General features: G+C 36.2%; 2 protein-coding genes and 1 pseudogene across 2 annotated transcripts; 2 read left to right on the plus strand and 1 right to left on the minus strand.

Moving 5' to 3' along the window:
* The first annotated feature begins 3963 nt into the window (after window positions 1–3963).
* LOC132184294 (caffeic acid 3-O-methyltransferase 1-like) lies at window positions 3964–13994 on the plus strand. The gene is made up of 5 exons (XM_088518077.1): window positions 3964–4384; window positions 5004–5320; window positions 7922–7986; window positions 8094–8269; window positions 13646–13994. Exons 1-5 carry the CDS (start codon window positions 3969–3971, stop codon window positions 13785–13787), a joined length of 1116 nt encoding a protein of 371 aa, XP_088374203.1. The 5' UTR covers window positions 3964–3968; the 3' UTR covers window positions 13788–13994.
* Window positions 8611–13353, plus strand: LOC148584691 (uncharacterized; annotated as a pseudogene).
* A 4209-nt stretch (window positions 13995–18203) lies between the features above and the next one.
* LOC132184052 (uncharacterized) lies at window positions 18204–20399 on the minus strand. Its single transcript, XM_088518641.1, has 2 exons — window positions 20235–20399; window positions 18204–19313 (listed from the first exon to the last, which is right to left on the minus strand). Exons 1-2 carry the CDS (start codon window positions 20243–20245, stop codon window positions 18365–18367), a joined length of 960 nt encoding a protein of 319 aa, XP_088374767.1. The 5' UTR covers window positions 20246–20399; the 3' UTR covers window positions 18204–18364.
* Between the last annotated feature and the right edge of the window lie 422 nt (window positions 20400–20821).

Raw genomic sequence — 20821 nt, forward strand, 5'->3', positions numbered from 1 at the left:
CCATTTGCATGCATTCCAACATCTCCTGCATGCAACTGGTGCATTTCTTGTTGTTCCATCTGTTGGAACTCCTAGAATTTGGCTCACGAAGGAGCTTCCCTATCACGAGCAATGCGTTAAGGGGATCGTCACTATTGTACTAATTGGCCATGATCAGAATGATCAGAATAAAGCTTGCTCTAATAAAGCCTGCTCTAATACCAACTGATATAGAGGGACCAAACGATAAATCAACCCCACATGCTTAAAACCAATAAAACTCCGCAGAATGTTTGAAAAAAAATTCCAACTTTTTACACAATCAGCCAACTCCAAGAGCACACTGCATGTCTATATGAAGAAACTGATATATATATTCATATCTTTTCCATGTGTAGTGCTGCTGCTAATAGGTTGTGCAACTTTTCTTGTGTTCATTTTATCATCAGAGGAGCAAAGTGGACATTTGGATGCTCCTGTGAAGTTGGCTGAAGGCAAAGGTGTAGTCCATGAAATTACTCCAACCACAACTAAATTCTTAATATTGTCTTCCATTTATTTTTATTTTTAACAGAGATTTTCGAATGAGAACTGATCGAGACTAATAGAAAGTTAGAAATTAACTTACTAAAAAAAAAACAAAAAAGAAAAAAAAAAGAAAAAAAAGAAAAAGAAAGAGAGACATAAATTGAAAGAAAAGAAGAAAACGAAGGCAACCCACTGCGGAGATGAAAAAACAAAAGAAGATTTATTTATTTATTTATTGTGTTCAATGTTTAGCATTGTCATTATAGGTTTTGTACTCCTAGGTATAAGTAGCTAATTTTCTAGTGAGGGCTATAGGTGAAACATAGTATTTTTAAACTATTTTATATGATTTTCAAAAATTCACTAATTCATTGATCCACTTCTCAATGGAAAACAACAATCAACTCATTTTATTTTTGTGCATTATAATAGAAATTTTACTTAAGCATTTACCATTCCCTATATATTTATTTCAGTCTTATCAAAAATTTATTACTCGCGATAGCTTATACTTGAATTTGCAATCTTTTTGACATAGTGAACCACAACCGATTTAGGTGATTATGCAGTTGCGGTTATTGGCAATAATTAACTGTTAGCAGTTGTTAATAATTATGATTAATAATCGCCTTGCTTGTACACTCTTATAGGACAAGTGGCTTTTAAAATATTTTTCTGTTGTTTTTAGTGAGTGGCCTTGTTAGTACCCAAAATATTCCGACCAAGATCGTATTCAATAGCCTCCTTCAGCAGTGTATCTTCCTCCTTGGTAAGCCTGCGATCCAATAATACACAACGCTTAGAGACTTGTTGGGCTGTTCCGACAAGAACTACGATGCCTAAGTTAGTATAATCTTCCTATGTATATGTAGTGGTGACTGATCCTAACATTATATATACTTCCTTGGCTTTTCAGGCCCTTCTTATTGGTTTTGGGGTACCGACCCTCCTCTCTATATGGGCCAGACTCTCCTTTTTTTCTTGTGTCTTGTATGTCACCTAGTGATGAAATCCCCAGAATCCGTCACTCCTATAAATGCAGACTGGTGGGAATTCCCACGCCTTGGTCATAAACGCAACCTTTCCTCAGCCCCTTTGTCATAAATGCGAGATGTCCTCTCAGAGTGAGTGTGGATAAGTCTTTGGATTGAGATCTCTTAATATTTTTTTTTTAAATTTGAGATTTTAAAATTCATAAATATATATGAGTCATTCATCTCATCTAAATTTTTAAAATAAATCATATTTTAGTATTTAATAAAAAAATTTAATGAGAAATCCATTCTTAAAGAATTCTTAAATGAGATAAATGATTGAAAATTTTAAAGAATCTCAATGGGCCTTTATGCATCTTGGGATGCGATGCGGCATCCTAATTGCTGGAATCCATCCCTTTGAGGATCTTGTCTTTATCGTCCCATAAATGCGAAGGGTTCTCTAGGGGCCAAGGACAATAGTCTATTCTCTCAAATTCTCAATGATCACCATGCTCGGGATCAAGGGCGAATTTGTTTCCCGAGTCTCTTCTTTGACGTTGTGTGCCTGTTATACCGTGTGGCCCTTGCCTGGGTCATAGACTCGTGTAGGCCTAGTTTGGGCCTCGTGAGCGTGGGCCCGAATGAGTTGAACCAGACCCAACAGACCTTTTTGTTAATTAGGTCCTGGCCTCGTAGTGTTTTGGCATTGATTTTGTTATAGGCCGGCTTCATCTTAAGGATGCTGTTCTTGAAGAAGGCAATCTATTTGGAAAGCTCCATGGGATCTCCATCTTTCAATACCCCTGAAAGCTAATCCAACATTGAACAAACTTTTTAACAAGGCTATGGCTGATCTCTCCGAAATAACCATGAAAAAAATTCTTGAGACATACAAAGGATTTGAGGGAATATCCTTGTTAGTTGATGTTGTTGGTGGCACTGGAGCAACCCTCAACATGATCATTTCCAAGTACCCTTCAATTAAAGGCATCAACTTTGATTTGCCTAATGTGATACAACATGCACCATTTTATCAGGTACCATCCGGGGCGGAACTAGAACGTTTAGTTTGAAGGACAAAATTTAAAAAATAAAAATAAATAAATAAAAAATTAGGGGGAAAAAGTTAATTTTTAAAGGTATATTTAAATTTGTTTTTTCAATTGTAGGCTTGTCTAGTGTGCATTGCTAAGACAATGAATGACATATTCACACAACTACTTTAAAAATCCTAAAGATTGTGACAAATAACTATATTAAGAAAAATAAAAAATAAAACGAGTTGACCTATGCGCGCTGTAATGTTACACTTCCTACGACACTACCCCAAAAAGTTAATCTCATTTGGGAAGATGAATTGTCCACACTGAATGAGTAGATTATAAAGATGATCATGTGTTCCAAGTTCCACAATATTGATTCTATTAGGTTTTAGAAATTGGCTTCATTTCGTAATTAAAACTTGGGTTTTAAAACTTTTCAACACCTTTATGTTTTGGTGTAAAAGTTTCATTTGCGTTATCACCCCAAAAGAACTAATTAATTTGGAACTTCCTTAGAATCAACTATAAAGCCTAGTTTCACCTAATTAATAAGCAAGCAATGTGGGACTTATCACTTATTACTGTCTTTTATTATTATTATTATTATTTATTATCACCACTCTATGTTGGTTTTTCATACTTCCAATGTGAGATCGAACTGTTATATATGTTATCTTTATTTCTCAAGCCAAGTAGGCCAAAGATGTTGTAAAAAGGCTTAGGGCTTCTTAGGTTTTTACACAATTTTTCTAAATAGTCTTGCTTTGTGTCTGTTTATGTTGGTTTAGTGAGCTTCTTTGTGCTTGTTTTGGCTTATCTGGATTTTTTGAGCAGTTTAGCTTTGGGATGTTAGGTGGTCTTGTTGTTTTGCTGTGTCGATGGTTTTGGGGCTTAGTGGCTTGCTTGTCTCCCTTTTTCTTTATTTTCTGTTGGTTTATTTTAATGTTGAAGAGCAAGGTCAACTTTTTCTGCAGGTATCAAGCATGTTGGAGGAGATCATATATATGTATGTAAGTGTTCCAAAAGGAGACGCCATTGTGATAAAGGTCAGTTCATTAACCATTATATGCATACATTATATAGTATATGGACTTGTAGTTGTCTAATAACTATTATTGGACAGGTGGCTATTAAAATATTTTTCAGACTTTTCAAACGATCGAGTAGCGTTTTTATTCGGTCCTAAGGCAAGCTACCGTGAGTTTTAGCTGCTCAGCCGAAAAGTCCATCAATGTTGATCATTATTTTTTGCCGCTCAGGCAAAAAGTCCAACGTTAATTAATGACGACTTTTATAAGCGCAGCCAAAATGAACGTGCAGCGACGTACGTGGCGACTGCATGTCGCCCCGATCACGGCATGCAGTCTGCATTTTTGAACTATAAATACAACAAACAACACCCGGCCTGGAAAATCGAAGAAGCAAATTAATTACTAAAAATATGGCTTCCACAGAAAACCAGTCCATTAACAAAGAAGACGACGATGCATGTCTCTATGCCATGCACTTGTCCACCTCTCAAATCTTTCCCATGGTGTTGACCGCTGCCATTGAGCTCAACCTGTTCGACATAATTGCTAGTCTTCGGGCAAACCGGGGTGCTTACGTGTCGACCTCTGAGATTACTTCTCAGCTGCCCACAAAAAACCCCGACGCCCCTTCTCTGCTTGACCGCATGCTCCGTTTACTTGCCACGTACTCACTTCTTACTTGCTCTATGCGCACCTGCGAAGATGGAAGGGTTGAGAGACTCTATGGACTCTCACCGGCTGGCAAATTCTTTGCTCAGAATGAAGATGGCGGCCTCCTAAATTCCATGGCATTACTTAATTCTCAACCAAATATGGCAGAGGTTTGGTATGTGCGTATATGCAACTATTGAACGTATGTATATATAATATCAGGGCCGGCTCAATGTATTTGGGGCCTTTGGCAAAATTTTGAAATTGGACCTTATTTTTTTTAATATTTAAATATTAATTAAATAATATTTATTTTAATAATATTATTATATTTTTATATTATTATTATTATTATTATTATTATTTTTATTCTCATTGTTGTTTCTTGACTTTTAAGTTTAACTTTTAATTAGTTGTCCAAAAGAATTGATGTGGCATATTTGTTTTTTTTTTTTTGGTTAATTGGTCTTATTTTACAATGGACTTATTATATTGGAGTCTTATTTTAGAGGCCTTAAATTTTTATGGGAAAAACTTTTGGGCCTTATTTAAAAAAAAAAAAAAATAGGCCTTAAAGTTAAAATAAAATTTAAAAAAATTTTAGGCCTTATTAAAATTTTTTTTTCGGCCTTACTAACTGGGGGCCCTAGGTGACCTCCTCATTGGCCTAGCCATTGAGCCGGCCCTATATATATATATATATATCTCACACTGTCTATATATCACTGATGTTGTCTTCCAACTATATATATACAACACTCAAAACTGTTTTGGCATTCATTTTGTAATTATAGGCGACATCTTAAGGATAGTATTCTTGAAGAAGGTAATCTAGATCTACATGAAAAGGTCTATGGGATCTCCGGCTTCCAATACCTGGAAAATGATCCAAAATTGAACAAAATTTTTAACAAGGCTATGGCTGATCTCTCCGAAATAACCATGAAAAAAATTCTTGAGACATACAAAGGATTTGAGGGAGTATCATTGCTGGTTGATGTTGCTGGTGGCACTGGAGCAACCCTGAACATGATCATTTCCAAGTACCCTTCAACTAAAGGCATCAACTTTGATTTGCCTAATGTGATACAACATGCGCCATCTTATCCAGGTATCATAATCCTTTAATTGCCAATAACTACTATCTCCACTTTCAATTGCAGGCTTGTCCAGTGGGAATAGGATCCTCCAGTTAATGGCCAAAGAGATCTTAGGGCCATATGTCCCATTTATATAAATACTAAAAAAATATTATTTATACCTTAAAAATAAATAAATAAAAATAATAAAAAAGTAAAAAATATTTCACCATTGGCCTAGGGTGGCTGAACCGGCCGGTTTGGGGTGGCCATGGCCCAACGGGGGTGGTCCGGCCACCCCCAACGGCCAAACTAAAAAAAATAAAAAATTTGATTAGGGTTTGGGGTGGCCGGACCACCGGTATGGGGTGACCGAAGCCACTCCATCCCAATGGGGGTGGTCCGGCCACCCCCAACGGCCAAACTAAAAAAATAAATAAATAATTCATTTAGGGTTGTCCGGCCACCCTGACCACCCCAGACCAGCCGGTCTGAGGTGGCCAAAGCCACCCCATGGCCCAACGGGGGTGGGCTGGCCACCCCCAAAACCTAAACAAATTTTTTATTTTTTTTAGTTTGGCCGTTGGGGGTGGCTGGACCACCCCCGTTGGGCCATGGGGTGGCTTCGACCACCCCATACTGGCCGCTCTGGGGTGGCCAAAACCACCCCAGAGCCCAAAGGGGGTGGTCTGCCCACCCACAACGGCCAAACTAAAAGAAAATAAATAAGCCACCCCAGGCCAATGGTGGTGGTCCGGCCACCCCCTATAGGGTGGCCGGACCCCTTAGTTTTTTTAAAATACTTTTTACTTTTTTATTATTTTAATTTTTAATTATTTTTAAAGTATAAATAATATTTTATTATTATTTATATTAATAGGACATTAACTAGATATTTTCCAGTCCATTTTAAACTAGAGAGGATCCTATTCATGTCTAGTGTGCATGCTAGCTAAGGCGATTCATTAATGACATATTTGCACAACTACTTTAAAAATCCAAAAGATTATGAGAAATAGCTATATATTAACAAACAAATTAACAAAAAAACGAGTTGACTCGTGCACTGTAATGTTGCACTTCTTGTGGTACCCCAAAAACTTAATCCCATTTGGGAAGATGAATTGTCCACTCTAAATGAGTAGATTATAAAAGCACTCATGGGTTCCAAGATCCACGTTGATTATGTTAGATCTCAAAAATTGGCTTTATTCAATGATCAAAACATAGGTTTTAAAACGTTTCAACACCTTGTGTGTTTTGGTGTAAAAGTTTAAGTCTTTGTATGTAATTTATAAATCTGATATACATGTACCGTCACCTAGCCGTGCTAACGAATTTCACAAAAAGACTTCATCATTCAACCAAAGAGAACTGTCATCTGATGTGTCACCAGGTCGTGCTTATGCTGGCTATTCCAGTCAACTCCCAAAAGCACTGTCTCCTGAAGCGTCAGCTAGCCGTGCTTATGCTGATGGACGTGAGACTTCCAGAGAGTTTCATGTCCTGAGCCGTCACTTGATCAATTGTGCTTATGCTGAGAATTCTAAAGGATTTCAAGAGAGCACCGTCACCTAAATCGTCCTTACGCTGCTGGGTTTTTCAAAAGACTTAGTAATGAAACCCTAGTAGCGTCCTTACGGTTTTAAGGTCGTCTTTACACCGTGACATCTGTTGCACTATGTTGAAGACATTTTTTGAGTGTTTTTTCTTCATCCCATAAATACTTAAGGATGCTCTATCTCTAAGGTTAAGCATATATATTAAGATCGAGCACATTCTAGAACCTTTGTAGAGGTTGCTTTTGCTTCACCATTGTTGAGCTAAGAATTTAAAGTTTCTTCATGAAAAGTCATTTTTGTGGAACTTAGCACACATGACTATATTTTATATACAACTAATTAACTATGTGGGCTACTTATATTTTCAATATGGGACCGGGTATTAGAAACTCCCCCTCCCCCTACTCCCCCTTAAACCCGGCCCTCAAGTCCTTGTTAGAGTCACATCATGCGGTGTTAACAATAGCGCATGGCAGTACTAGGTGACTCTGATATCATTTGTAACAACCCAAAGAGAGTGCTAGCCACATCTGCATTATCACCTCAATAAAATCTAGTTTCACCTAATAAGTAAGCAATGTGAGACTCAGTACTTATAACTATCCTTTATAAATCACCACTCTTTGTGGGCTACTTATCTTCCTAATGTGGGAACGGAATGTTACATGGTGTATATATATATATATCTTTGTTTTTCAATCCTAACATGCCAAAGACTTTGTAAAAAAGTTTGGGTTGGATGGGAAGAGCCATATCCGAACTCTCTCTCTCTCTCACTCTAGGGCTGCTAGTAGCGAGCAAAAATAGCATGGATTAGGGCTCGTTAGGGTTCTACACAATATTTCTAATAGTCTAGCTTTGCGTCTGTTTAGGTTGGTTTAGTCAGCTTCTTTGTCCTGGTTTTGACTTATCTGGTTTTTTCGAGCAATTCAGGTTTGGGATGTTATGCGGTCTTGTGGTTTTTGCTGTGTCGATGCTTAGTGGTTGGTCTCCCTTTTTCTATATTTTCTATTGGTTAAAAAAAAAAAAAAAAAACTTTGATGTTGAAGAGCAAGGTCAAGTTTTCTGCAGGTATCGAGCATGTTGGAGGAGATATGTATGTTAGTGTTCCTAAAGGTGACGCCATTATGATGAAGGTCAGTTCATTAACCATTTATGTGACACTTGAAAGTAAATTGGCATGGCTTAACTAAAAAAAAAAAAAATGAACACTTCTTTGCATTTTTCATGCATTATATTGCAGAATATATGCCATAACTGGAGTGATGGAGATTGCATACAACTTTTGAAGAATTGCCATAAAGCACTGCAACAAAGTGGAAAGCTGATTATCATTGACTATGCGATGCCAGAGGCACCTGAGTCAACTGATGCTGCTAAGTTTGTTTCCACCATTGACAATACCATGCTTTTTAACACGTGTATAAACTAAATAAACTAGCTTTTCTGTTGAGTAAGTTAGTTAGTTTTTAAGTTCAAGTTGTTAAACTGTTTTCACAGTTTCAGTTGCTTCATTGGAAGCTTGTATATAAGCTTTCTTGCTTCTGCTTGTAATTCATGTGAGTTTATTATGATAATGAAGAACTTCTCTTCTTCTCTGCTCCATCTACTTGCTTCTTCTTTCTTCTTCTCCTTCTGTTCTTCTTCCACATACAACATGCTCTGTTTTCCTTGATTCTATTCATTCTTGAATAGTTTGACATGGTATCAAAGCCATAATCACAAACTGTGATTTCTTTGCATATTCTGGTCCATCTCCAATGGCAGATTGTTCACCATCTTCCGCTCATGCAAACATTCCATCTGAATTTTCACCAAACATTTCCCCTGTATTCTCTGCTTCACTGGCAGAAAATCAACCACACAACCATAATTTTTCTAACAATCCTTTCTTTGATCCTTTCGAAAATACTCGTCCCATTGATCCATCTAGCCCACTCTTTCTTCAAAGTGGTGATAATCCTGGACTTTTATTGGTTCCTCAGCCACTCACCGGAGAGAATTATAGCACTTGGAGCCGTGCTATGCTTGTTGCTTTGAGTGCAAAGAACAAGTTGTGTTTCATTGATGGTTCACTGCCAAAACCATCCATTTTTGAGAGTTATTACCATGCATGGGTTCGTTGTAATGATCTTGTAGTTTCATGGATCTTGAACTCAGTTTCCAAAGAAATCTATCCTACTGTGATTTACATCACTTCTTCCGAAGATATGTGGCTGGATCTCAAAGATAGATATTCTCAAAGGAATGGTCCTTGGATTTTTCAGTTGCAGAAAGCTATTTCAGTGGTTGCTCAGGAGAATTCCACTGTAAGTCAGTACTATACTCGCATCAAAACTCTTTGGGAAGAATTAAATAATTACAGGCCTATCTCTATGTGCAATTGCTACCATTGTGGTCATATGCAATCTATTCTTGAACTCTTTAATCAAGAACGTGTCTTACAGTTTTTGATGGGCTTGAATGATTCTTTTTCTGCTGTTAGAGCTCAAATTCTATTAACATCTCCTCTTCCTTCAATTAATAAGGTTTTTTCTCTTATCATTCAAGAAGAAAAACAAAGAGAAATATGTGTGAGTTCCATTAGTCATGATACTTCCTCTGCCTTCATGACTAAATCAACCTTGTCCAAACCTTCTCCTTCAATTCATCCTGAACCTGTTGCATATATGACCAAAACTTCACCAGGGCCTAGGTTTTTTAAGCAAAACTATAGGAGAGATCGTCCCATGTGTTCACATTGTGGAGTAGCTGGTCACACTATTGAAAAATGCTACAAAATTCATGGTTATCCACCTGGTTTTAAGCTCACTCGAACCAGACCAGTGTCACATTCAGCCAATCAAGTGCAATTGCAAGGAACTGACCTTAGTGGTCCTATTTCTCATCCTCCTCAGTTGAGCAATTCCATTCAGTTGAATAATTCTTCTCAGTTGAGCAGTCCTCAGTTGAGTGGTAATCAGTTGTCCATGATTTCTGCTCAATGTCAACAATTGATGAATCTACTAAATCAGCATCAATACCCTCAATCATCTGCCAACTCTGTTGTTGGTAATTCAGGTATACTCAATCCTAAGTATTCTGTTTTTTCTGCATATGTTAATATAGCTTCTCATTCAAAACAGAAAAATAAATCTTGGATTATCGACACTGGAGCAACTGATCACATGATCAGTTGTTCATCTATGTTTACCACCATCACTGCTACTGTATCCACTCATGTTAAACTACCTAATGGTTCCATAGCTACTGTCACACACATTGGTACTGTTACAATTTCAGAAACTCTTACACTAACTGGAGTTTTGTGTGTTCCTTCTTTCACTTTCAATTTGATTTCAGCTAGTAAACTCATAAAGTCATTACACTGTTGCCTTATATTTCTTGCTGGATATTGTTTTATACAGAGTTTACACAATTGGAGAACGATTGGGGTGGGTGAAGAAGTTGCTGGTTTGTTCTATTTGATGCAAGCAAACAAGGTTTCAGCCAATGCATCTGTTTCAGTTCCTTGTATTCCTTCTTTTGTCAAACATTTGTCTTTTAATTCCATAAAGGACCCCTCATGTGATCTGTGGCATTACAGATTGGGGCATCCTTCTCAGTCTAGAATAAGGTTGATACAAAATATTGTTCCCTCTATTTCTTGTAAACAAGATTCGGTTTGTCCAATTTGTCCATTGGCTAAACAACACAAATTACCATTTCCTGTTAGTAGTTCTTTTTCAAAGTCTGCTTTTGATTTACTTCATTGTGATGTATGGGGTCCTATGGCCACCAATTCCCTTAATGGATCCAGATTTTTTCTCACCATTGTAGATGATTACACACGGTTCACTTGGGTCCATTTGATGCAACATAAGTCTCAAACTTCTTCCATCATACAATCCTTTTCTAATATGGTTCAAACTCAGTTTCAAACTAAAATCAAATGCATCAGATCCGACAATGGTACTGAATTTCACATGAGAGACTTCTTTTCTGCCCAAGGCATTATTCATCAACTAAGTTGTGTAGAAACCCCACAACAAAATTCTGTGGTTGAAAGAAAACATCAACATCTTTTGAATGTAGCTAGATCCTTAAGATTTCAGTCCAACCTTCCTTTACCTTTTTGGGCAGATTGTGTTTTAACTGCAGCTCATATTATCAATAGAATTCCAACACCCCTTCTATCCAATAAATCTTCACATGAACTATTATTTTCTGTTGTGCCATCTTATTCACACCTCAAAGTGTTTGGATGTTTAGCTTATGTTTCAACTTTGTCTAGAAATAGAACAAAGTTTGATCCAAGAGCTACACCTTGCATTTTCATAGGTTATCCATATGGCATGAAAGGACATAAGTTTTATAATCTTCATACTCATTTTGTTTTCATTTCTCGAAATGCCATATTTCATGAAACCATATTTCCTTACGCTTCTTCTCTAGGTCATCCCTCACCTTCAATGCATATGCATGATACTGTTTCACCTTCTATTTCTTTTCCAATGTCTCCTGACACAGAATTCTTTGATTCCATACCATCAAACATCCAACCACCTCCTATTGTTCCATCACCAAACCACAATTCTGCAGATATATTATCTTCCCATTCTGATTCTGCAGACATCATTTTACCTATTCATTCTAAATCTGCAGAAATTTTCACTTCTCCTTCTGCAGACACAACTTCACATTCTGATTCTGCAAACAACTCATTTTCTCCTTCTGCAGACACCATTTTCCAGGTTCCTAGTTCTGCACCTTCTCCTATTCTTAGAAGGTCAGATAGGATCAAACACAAACCTAGTTACTTGCAAGATTATCATTGTAAACTGGTTTCTACTTGTTCACCTCAATTGGCTTCAAATGTTGACAACTCAGGTAAACCTTATCCATTGTCCAATTTCATTTCTTATGATAACTTGTCTTCTTCTCATAAGCATTTCTGTCTTTCCATTTCATCTCAACCTGAGCCTAAATTTTATCATCAAGCTGTTAAGAATCCACTTTGGTGTGAGGCTATGAAAGCTGAGATTAAGGCTTTGGAGGAAAATAAAACTTGGGTAGTCACTGATTTGCCTTCTGATAAACATCCTATTGGTTGCAAATGGGTTTATAAAGTGAAGTACAAATATGATGGAAGCATTGAAAGATACAAGGCTAGGTTGGTAGCCAAAGGGTATACTCAATGTGAAGGGTTGGATTTTCATGAGACTTTTTCACCTGTTGCTAAGATGACTACGGTTAGATGTTTTCTGGCACTTGCTGCAGCAAAGGATTGGGTTTTACATCAATTAGATGTAAACAATGCATTTTTGCATGGGGATTTAGATGAAGAAGTGTACATGTCTATGCCTCCTGGTTTTGGCACTAAGGGGGAGACAAAGGTTTGTAGATTAACTAAATCCTTGTATGGATTGAAGCAGGCCTCTAGACAGTGGTTTTCAAAATTTTCCACTGCATTGATTCAGCTTGGTTTTACACAGTCCAAGGCAGATTACTCCCTGTTCACTCAACTCAAAGGATCTTCCTTTATTGCTTTGTTAGTTTATGTTGATGATGTAGCTATTGCAAGCAATGATCCACAGGCAGTGTCCTCTTTCATCTCTCTTTTGAATGAGAGATTTAAGTTGAAGGATTTAGGGCCTTTAAAATACTTTCTCGGTCTTGAAATAGCTAGGTCTATAGAAGGACTTTCTCTTTGCCAACGAAAGTATGCTCTTGAAATCCTAGAGGATTCAGGTTTATTGGCTGCTAAACCTGTTAAATTTCCTATGGAACAAAATTTGAAACTCTCAAAGGATGAAGGTGATCTCCTTTCAGATTCCACAAGCTACAGAAGGTTAGTTGGCAGGCTACTTTATTTGACAATTACAAGACCAGACTTAGCTTTCTCAGTTCAAATATTGAGTCAGTTTATGGACAAGCCACGGCAACCTCATCTAGATGCTGCTCATCGAGTCCTGAGATACTTGAAAAATTCTCCTACTCAAGGCCTTCTTTTCTCTGCCAAATCAGATTTTCATCTTAAGGCTTTTTCAGATTCAGATTGGGCAGGTTGTTTAGATACTAGAAGGTCTATCACTGGTTTTTGTGTGTTTCTTGGTGATTCACTTGTGTCTTGGAAGTCTAAGAAACAGCACACAGTGTCAAGATCATCTGCTGAGGCAGAATATCGAGCTCTTGCTTCCACATGTTGTGAGTTGATGTGGCTGACTTCTCTTCTCAAGGATTTCAGAATTCCTCATCCACAGGCTGCTCTTTTGTTTTGTGACAGCCAATCAGCTCTTCATATTGCTGCAAATCCGGTTTATCATAAAAGGACCAAGCACATCGAAATTGATTGTCATCTAGTTCGTGAGCAAATACAACTTGGACTCATTCGCACTCTTCATGTTAATTCCCATAATCAACTAGCTGATATCTTTACTAAAAGCCTTGGTTTCAAGGACTTTTACAGATTGCTATCCAAGATGTTTGTAAAGGATATTTATCATCCTTCACATCCATCTTGAGGGGGAGTTTTAACACGTGTATAAACTAAATAAACTAGCTTTTATGTTGAGTAAGTTAGTTAGTTTTTAAGTTCAAGTTGTTAAACTGTTTTCACAGTTTCAGTTGCTTCATTGGAAGCTTGTATATAAGCTTTCTTGCTTCTACTTGTAATTCATGTGAGTTTATTATGATAATGAAGAACTTCTCTTCTTCTCTGCTTCATCTACTTGCTTCTTCTTTCTTCTTCTCCTTCTGTTCTTCTTCCACATACAACATGCTCTGTTTTCCTTGATTCTATTCATTCTTGAATAGTTTGACAATGCTTGTTATCTTTGGAGGGAAGGAAAGAACTGAGAAGGAGTTCGAGGCCATGAGCAAAAGTTCGGGATTTTCGGGTTTTCAGGTTATCTGTCGTGCCTACAATGTTTTGGGAGTCATGGAACTTTACAAATAAGTCAGTCTCCAAATACTATCCAGTTTGCAGTATTTTCTTCTAATTTCGTTGCCAATAAATTTCTTGTATGAAATAGGACGTCATCTGTAAGCCTGTAACTTATGTTTGTGTGCTCTTACTTGCTATATTTCAGTCCATAATGGACGTATTGTGTCAATGAAGTCATGCATCTCATAGTAATGCATGGTGATTTATTACTTGAATCTTGTTAAGGATATAAATCCTTTAGAATAAATGTTGGTTTTGTATTCCCTAAATGAAGGATTTACATAATATTTATTAATTCTGATTTAAGTAATATCTTTGTATTTGAAATATTTCAAATCACATGTAATTAAAGCTCTATAAATAGAGCTATGTACTCAGATGATATAATCAAGAAAATATGTAGCATATTAAGGCTTTGATATGTGGATGTATAGGCTATATGTCTTTCTCTCTTTCCTTTATTTCATATTACTCCGCTTTATATTTACCTTATTATATGATTCTATATGGTATCAGCTAACAGGCTAACGCCAATTGTTAGATTTTGGATTGCAATTTTCTTTTTTTTCTTTACTTCATTTTTCTCCTATAATCATTTTCTCTCTGATTTTGACATGTATCATTGAAGAAAACGATCTATGAGGTCCATTGCTTGCCTACAAAAACAAAAAAAAAAAAAGGGAAGAAAGTTGTTTGGTTCATGGAGGAGATAAAAATGACATCTCATAATATTCTTTGTTTGGTTCAGCAAGCGAAAAAAATAAAAAGCCCAAAGAGGCAGATGTTTTGGCATTTGTGGCCCATTTCAAGCCCATACTTGGCTCATTCCGGCCACAGTAGCTAATGTCAAAATTTCAGCCAAAAGTAGCCGATGTCAAAATTCCAGCCAAAAATTGCTGATGTCCAAATTCTGGCCAAAAGTTGCCGATGTCAAAATTCTGGTCAAAGTAACCGATGCCGGCCAAAAAGTTGTTGATGTTCAAATCCCGGCCGAAGTTCAAGTTCAAGAGCAGCCGATATTTCAAATCAAGGGCCACCAACTCTAGCCACTCAATATGTTCAAGATCAACGATCGCTAATGAACCGTTCATCTTGCGGGGCATGTTAAGGATATAAATCTTTTAGAATAAATGTTGATTTTGTATTCCCTAAATCAAGAGATTTAGATAATATTTGTTAATCCTGATTTAAGTGATATCTTTGTATTTGAAATATTTCAAATCACATATAAAACTCTATAAATAAAGCTATGTACTCAAATCATATAATCAAGAAAATATGTAACCTATTAAAGGTTTGATGCGTGGATGTAGGCTATATGCCGAACCACCTTAATCTCTATGTGTCTTTCTCTCTTTCCTTTATTTCATATTATTCTGCTTTATATTTATCTTATTATCTGATTCTATAAATCTTAACCTGAATAAGATTCAATTATAAAAAATAAATAATAATAATAATAATAATAAAAAAGATAAATAAATAAATTCTTGATACAATAAGATATTGGTACGCATTATATATGCATACATTATATAGTTCAATAAATTTTTGATTTCAACAATTCTATGAATGAAAATGACCAAGATCTCAAAGTTCAAGTTTAGTACTTGTGGTACGAGGAATTTGCTTATGAGGTCACCCCCCGGAATGAAATGGTTATTCCCGTGGAATAATCATTCTTTTGTTTGGTAGGGATTTATCATGGGAATTATTAATCCCATCTACACATGAATAGCTATTTCTCTAAAAAAATGATAGGTATAGCTATTCCTTATGCGAAGGATAAGGTTTTTGAAAAAAAAAAAAAAAAAAATTCTCAAACTTAAAATAATAAAATAATAATAATAAAAAATTGGTTAAACGTGTGGTGGCTACCCACCAATGGATGGTCAGCCACCTCTTGTGAGAATCTGTTAAGTGCCAAAATATTCATATTTTAGCCCTTAAATTTATATGTGTTAATTCCTTAAGTATGTTAATTTGTGCTATTTTAGTTCTTTTATATGTTTACCATCCTTTTGTAAGCTTTTGGAAGATAAGGAAGTAAATCTGAATTTGGGCTCAAAGAGAGAAATTGAAAACAATTGGAGTTCCTGACAGTGCGATCGAGCGCACGACCAGAGAAGACAAGCAGTGATGCAGCCATATACGATCAAGCGCATCACACATAGGATCGATCGCAGTCCTATGATCGAGCACACACAGGCTACGATCGAGCGCACCTGTGCGCTGGTGACACATCAGCTGTGGCCAGACTCACTTTCCTTCCATATTAGGGTTTTCTAAGTCTCACTTGTAATAAGACTAAAACCCTACGAATTTTTTAGGTTTACTAGTATGTCAAGGACTTCTAAGGCCTATAAATAGACCTCTAAACCTTGAGAATAAGGAGGCTGGAGAATAGACACAACTTTGGGGAGAGAAATTAGAGGCTACCTTTCGGTTCTTTCTTTCCCTTTTCTTTTAGTTTTGTTTTTGTTATATGTAACTAACTCTTTAGAATGGCTAGATTGAAGCCCTAATTATGCTTATTTAATATTTCAATACTGGCGCATTTGTGATGATCATGTTGTGATATTTAACTTGATTAATTCATGTTTTCTTGAATTGCTCATATGTATGTGATTGGCCATTATATGCATGTGATATGGATTAGTTAATTAAATCAATTTGAATGATCGAGTCCTGGGTTTAATAAGAGTAACAAAAGAAATCCACATCGGGTTCTTAGGTTAATCAACATGGGGAACTGGGAGTAGACACCCATGCCCTAGGCCTCATGTGTTTGTCGATTTCCACAGATTTATGTTTTTTTAAAGAACAACTAAGTAGACACACATGCTAAATCCTTTAAGAAAGAAAAGAATTAGAGTAGACACACATGCCTAATTCGTTGCTTAGGAAAATCAATAGCTTAAGGAGTAGACACACATACCCTTAGGTTGGCAAATATTAAGTATTCATAATATGATTGGATCATTAGCATATTGTTATATTATCTAAGTATGATTAGTGGTGGATATCAAAGCCTTGTCTTTACCTTTTCATTTATCTTTATATCTTTTTATTTCTTTTTCACAATATCAATTTAGTGACAATTTGATATTTTTATCAATTCCAAAACAAAATCAACAATCATCGTAGGATCAATCTCGTACTTGTTGCACTATACTATCGTTTGATCTTGTGCACTTGCGAGTAAAACGTACTAAATATTATCTATTAATTTAGGTAGTATTTAGCACAATAGAATCCGCCACCCCGATTCACATCGGGGGTGGTCTTGGCCACTCTCGATGGCTATGGGGTTGGCGCGGCCACCCCCAATGCAATGGGTGGCATCGGGGGTTGTCTTGGCCACTCTCGATGGCTATGGGGTTGGCGCGGCCACCCCCAGTGCAATGGGTGGCCGGCCACCACACATTTAACCTTTTCTTTTTCTTTTTCTTTTTTTTTTCTTTTAAAAAAAAAAAAAAAAATTGAGATTTGGAAAAGTTAGAAATCAAATTGGCTTTTTAGTAATTTTAGTTCAATTCCAATTATGAAATATATGTCGCTACCAAACTAGAGAATTGGAATAACTATTTCATTCAAACCTCTTTTATTCCCAGTAATAATTATTCTCTTTCCCAATGGAATACGCATTCCGCGAACCAAACGATCTCTTTGGTTGCTTTGAGGGTGGTCAAACTAGGCAGTATAAAAAATAATAATAATAATAAAAATTAAAAATTAAAAAAATTAAAAGTTAGATTAATAAAAAAAATATATAAATATGACCGGTCCATAACTTAACTAAAATAGACTTTTTTTCTTTCTTTCTTTCTTTAAAACATTTTGCATCTTAAGGAAAATAAAAATAAAAAATTCCACAATATATCTCAACCGACATATCGGGTTTAGTAATGTAATTATTATTATTATTATTTTCTATTCAAAAAGAGTACGAGGGGGGGGACCAATTGTAGCTACTTTACTTGAGCTTGATTGTAGTAACACCTACCTACTGAGAATCAATGACTGGAGGGACCTTGATGGTGCATAAGAAATTGCAAGTGCTCTCTCAAGGCCGGTTAAATCATAGTTTGACCCAGCCTAACCAGAGTATCAATGGCACTCAAAACGTCTAACACTAATCAGCTAGTGTAGTAATTCCTATTACAGGATTCGAACTTACAACCTATTGCGTGCCCAATCACTTGAGAGTTTCTTTGATACCACTTAACCACCACCCTATGGCTAGGCCGGTCTTGAGGGAGCGCCTGCAATTCCCACCGTCTAGGTTCCTCCTGAGTGGTGTCCTGCGGGTTGGTGCTACTATGGTCATGTCCAAGTAGGATAGTTACAATTGGCTTTCCTCTCTAACCTTTATTTAATTAAAAAAAAAAAAAAAAAAAATCCAACCACATACAAAATCTCCATAGAAAAAATACATACAAAATACATATATCAGATACATTTTCTGTATGTTTGTCACCATCTATTTCTTTCGCATTCATGTGTATATATCTAAAATGACAATACTTTCATGATTGTTATAACTTACAAATGAAGAATTATTTTATACATCAACAGATCTATTATCACTACTTTCCATTGACCACCATAGCCAGCAACTTATCCCTTCCATCCTCAACCTCTGCAAACAGCTCTTTCACTACAGCTTCAAACATCTCCATGCCCTCTTTCAGAGCCAAAGAGCTTCTCTTCAGCAAATCGATACTCGTCCTCAGCCTTTCCCGATCCGCACCTTCTTCCCCCTTCAAAACCTCCTCTTTAATATCCAAAACCACCTTCTCAATAACCATATTCTCAACCAAAACCGACCTTGCACAATCCTTCTCCTTCAAGCAGCACCCCACAAGCTTCCCAAGAGAAGCTGAGAAAAACTTCAGCTGAGGAAACCAACGGTAAACTTCCTCGTACTCTCCAATATCAGAAACTGGATAGAGAATTGCAGAAAAAAGAAGCATGCCCATTACATCAATGGTGCTTTTAACGGCGTAGATGAAACGGACAGTGCTATCATGATGATGATGATGACGATTCTTGCTCTTAGTTTCAGCCATGGCGGCGATCTTGAACATATTCTTATATTTCCTCTTCTCAACCCCACAAATTTTCTTGCTCTCATTTTCTAATCTCTCAATCTCAGCTTTGATCGCTGCAACATCTGCAATCTGGTCGTCACAGAACTTTCTAACGGCGAGGTCGACCGTTAGCCGATACCTTCCCATCCAAGAAATGGCTGAGTTTAGAGAGTTGCATAAATCAAGGAGATTGATGGTCTCTTTCATGTAAACATCCAAGATATTTATACAATCCAACGAACTGGGTATCTCAGATTTCTGGTAAAAGAGAAGCAGCTGGGAGTGCATCTTCCTCAGGAGATTAGTGGCTTCAGAGCACCATCGAAGGGAAATGGAACCTTCAGGCAGTAGCCATGTTTGAAGCGTGTCGATGTCGGAAACTAGAGAAGAAAATAAGCTGACAGATTCATCAATATTAACGTTGGTGGAAGAAGATGGTTTTCCTCTGCATAGAGGTGGGAAACATGTAAGAAACACCCTTTCCATCGTGAAATATGTAATTATGATGAAGTTATCAATCCTAATAATCATTTGTTTGATGCTTAATCCACTTTCATAAATCAGGACTTTCCAGCGAAAAAGTTGATGCAAAGTAATTAATTGCATGAGTCATCATCATGGATTTCATTAGCTTTCATAATATGAACTAGTACTTTTCTCACACCAGTGGGAAAGAATACGTGTTGCTTAAGGACTTTAAAATCATGTACTTTTAATCGGAACACTTTCTACAATTTTGTTGAAAAACCTGCTTTTAGCTTACGAAATCGTGGGACTGAACGCACTCCTAAGATGAGTGGAACATAACAATTCTACTTCAAGTTCGAGTTGGTAGTAATCCATTGGACCTAATTCAGCTTTGCAGGGTGAAGCATGCCTATGCCTTTCGAAAATTTGAATTAAAATGGATAACTTCTTTAGACCCCTGAGCTTTCAATTGTAATCAATTTAAACCCCTCCGTCAGATTTTAAACCTTAAAAGTGAGACAAGACGTTTATACCCATAACTTTTTTATAAAATTTCAAATTCATCCTTAATTCCAAATTAAAAAATAAAGTTAAAAAAAAAAAAAAAAAAAAATTGCAGTCACAAGGGGTTTTTTTTTTTAAAACAAAAAAACAAAAATTAAGGATATTTTGGTCATTTTAGGTATTGCTGTTAGAAGTTAACGGCTAAATTTGACGGAGAGATTCAAATTGACTATAATTGAAAATTCAGGGGATCAGTTTTGAAGTTTTGGAGCTTGTTAAATCGCGTGGTAATTCAAAGTCTAAAATGAAGTTACCTCAAATCAAAATAAAGGGCTAAACTATAAACCAATTAAAGAATCAACTTGAACAATCACATGGGATTGATAACACTAACCTTTTGAGCATAGCTCTGATGCGGATTAAAGACTCTTGAAATTTATCAAATCTGTTAGAGAAGGAGTGAAAGAAGCAACAGATTTGGATTGATCTTTGCAAGCCTAAAATGTATGATAAAGAAAATGGGAGATAGAAATCGATAGATTTACCAAGAATCGATGGGTATTTGAACCAATCTGCTTAAAACTTTTTTATGAGTGAACAATCAGCCTAGAAATCTCTTGTCTTCTCTTATGGTGTATATATATATATATATATATATATATATATATATAGAAATTTAACCAGAGTGGAAGATAAAGGCCTGGAGAAATTTAACATTTAAAAATTAATGCCATAAATACTCAGAAAAGAAGAAGATGAAATCAGCAGCATTTACTGTGACACGCAAGAGATTTGTCAATAATGATCGAGAAAATCTACTTGATAAGATATGCTATGAATTTTAAGGAAAAATGATAAAAAAAATTATTCTTTCACGCTTTCTTTTAATTCATAATAGTGAATTAAAAGTAATTGCAGTTAATTTAGACACAATATTGCTTAGAAGGAGAAATCCAAATTTCAGGAAAAATGACAAATAAC

This window comes from Corylus avellana, chromosome 7, assembly GCF_965113065.1.
Source record: "Corylus avellana chromosome 7, dhCorAvel1.hap1.2, whole genome shotgun sequence".
Classification (NCBI taxonomy): domain Eukaryota; kingdom Viridiplantae; phylum Streptophyta; class Magnoliopsida; order Fagales; family Betulaceae; genus Corylus; species Corylus avellana.

Excerpts from the sequence above, each read along its gene's own strand:
- LOC132184294 (XM_088518077.1), top strand. The coding sequence starts at position 3,969 with ATGGCTTCCACAGAAAACCAGTCCATTAACAAAGAAGACGACGATGCA. Across the intron at positions 5,321-7,921 it reads ACATGCGCCATCTTATCCAG|GTATCGAGCATGTTGGAGGA; the intron begins GTATCATAATCC and ends AGTTTTCTGCAG. Across the intron at positions 7,987-8,093 it reads GTGACGCCATTATGATGAAG|AATATATGCCATAACTGGAG; the intron begins GTCAGTTCATTA and ends ATTATATTGCAG.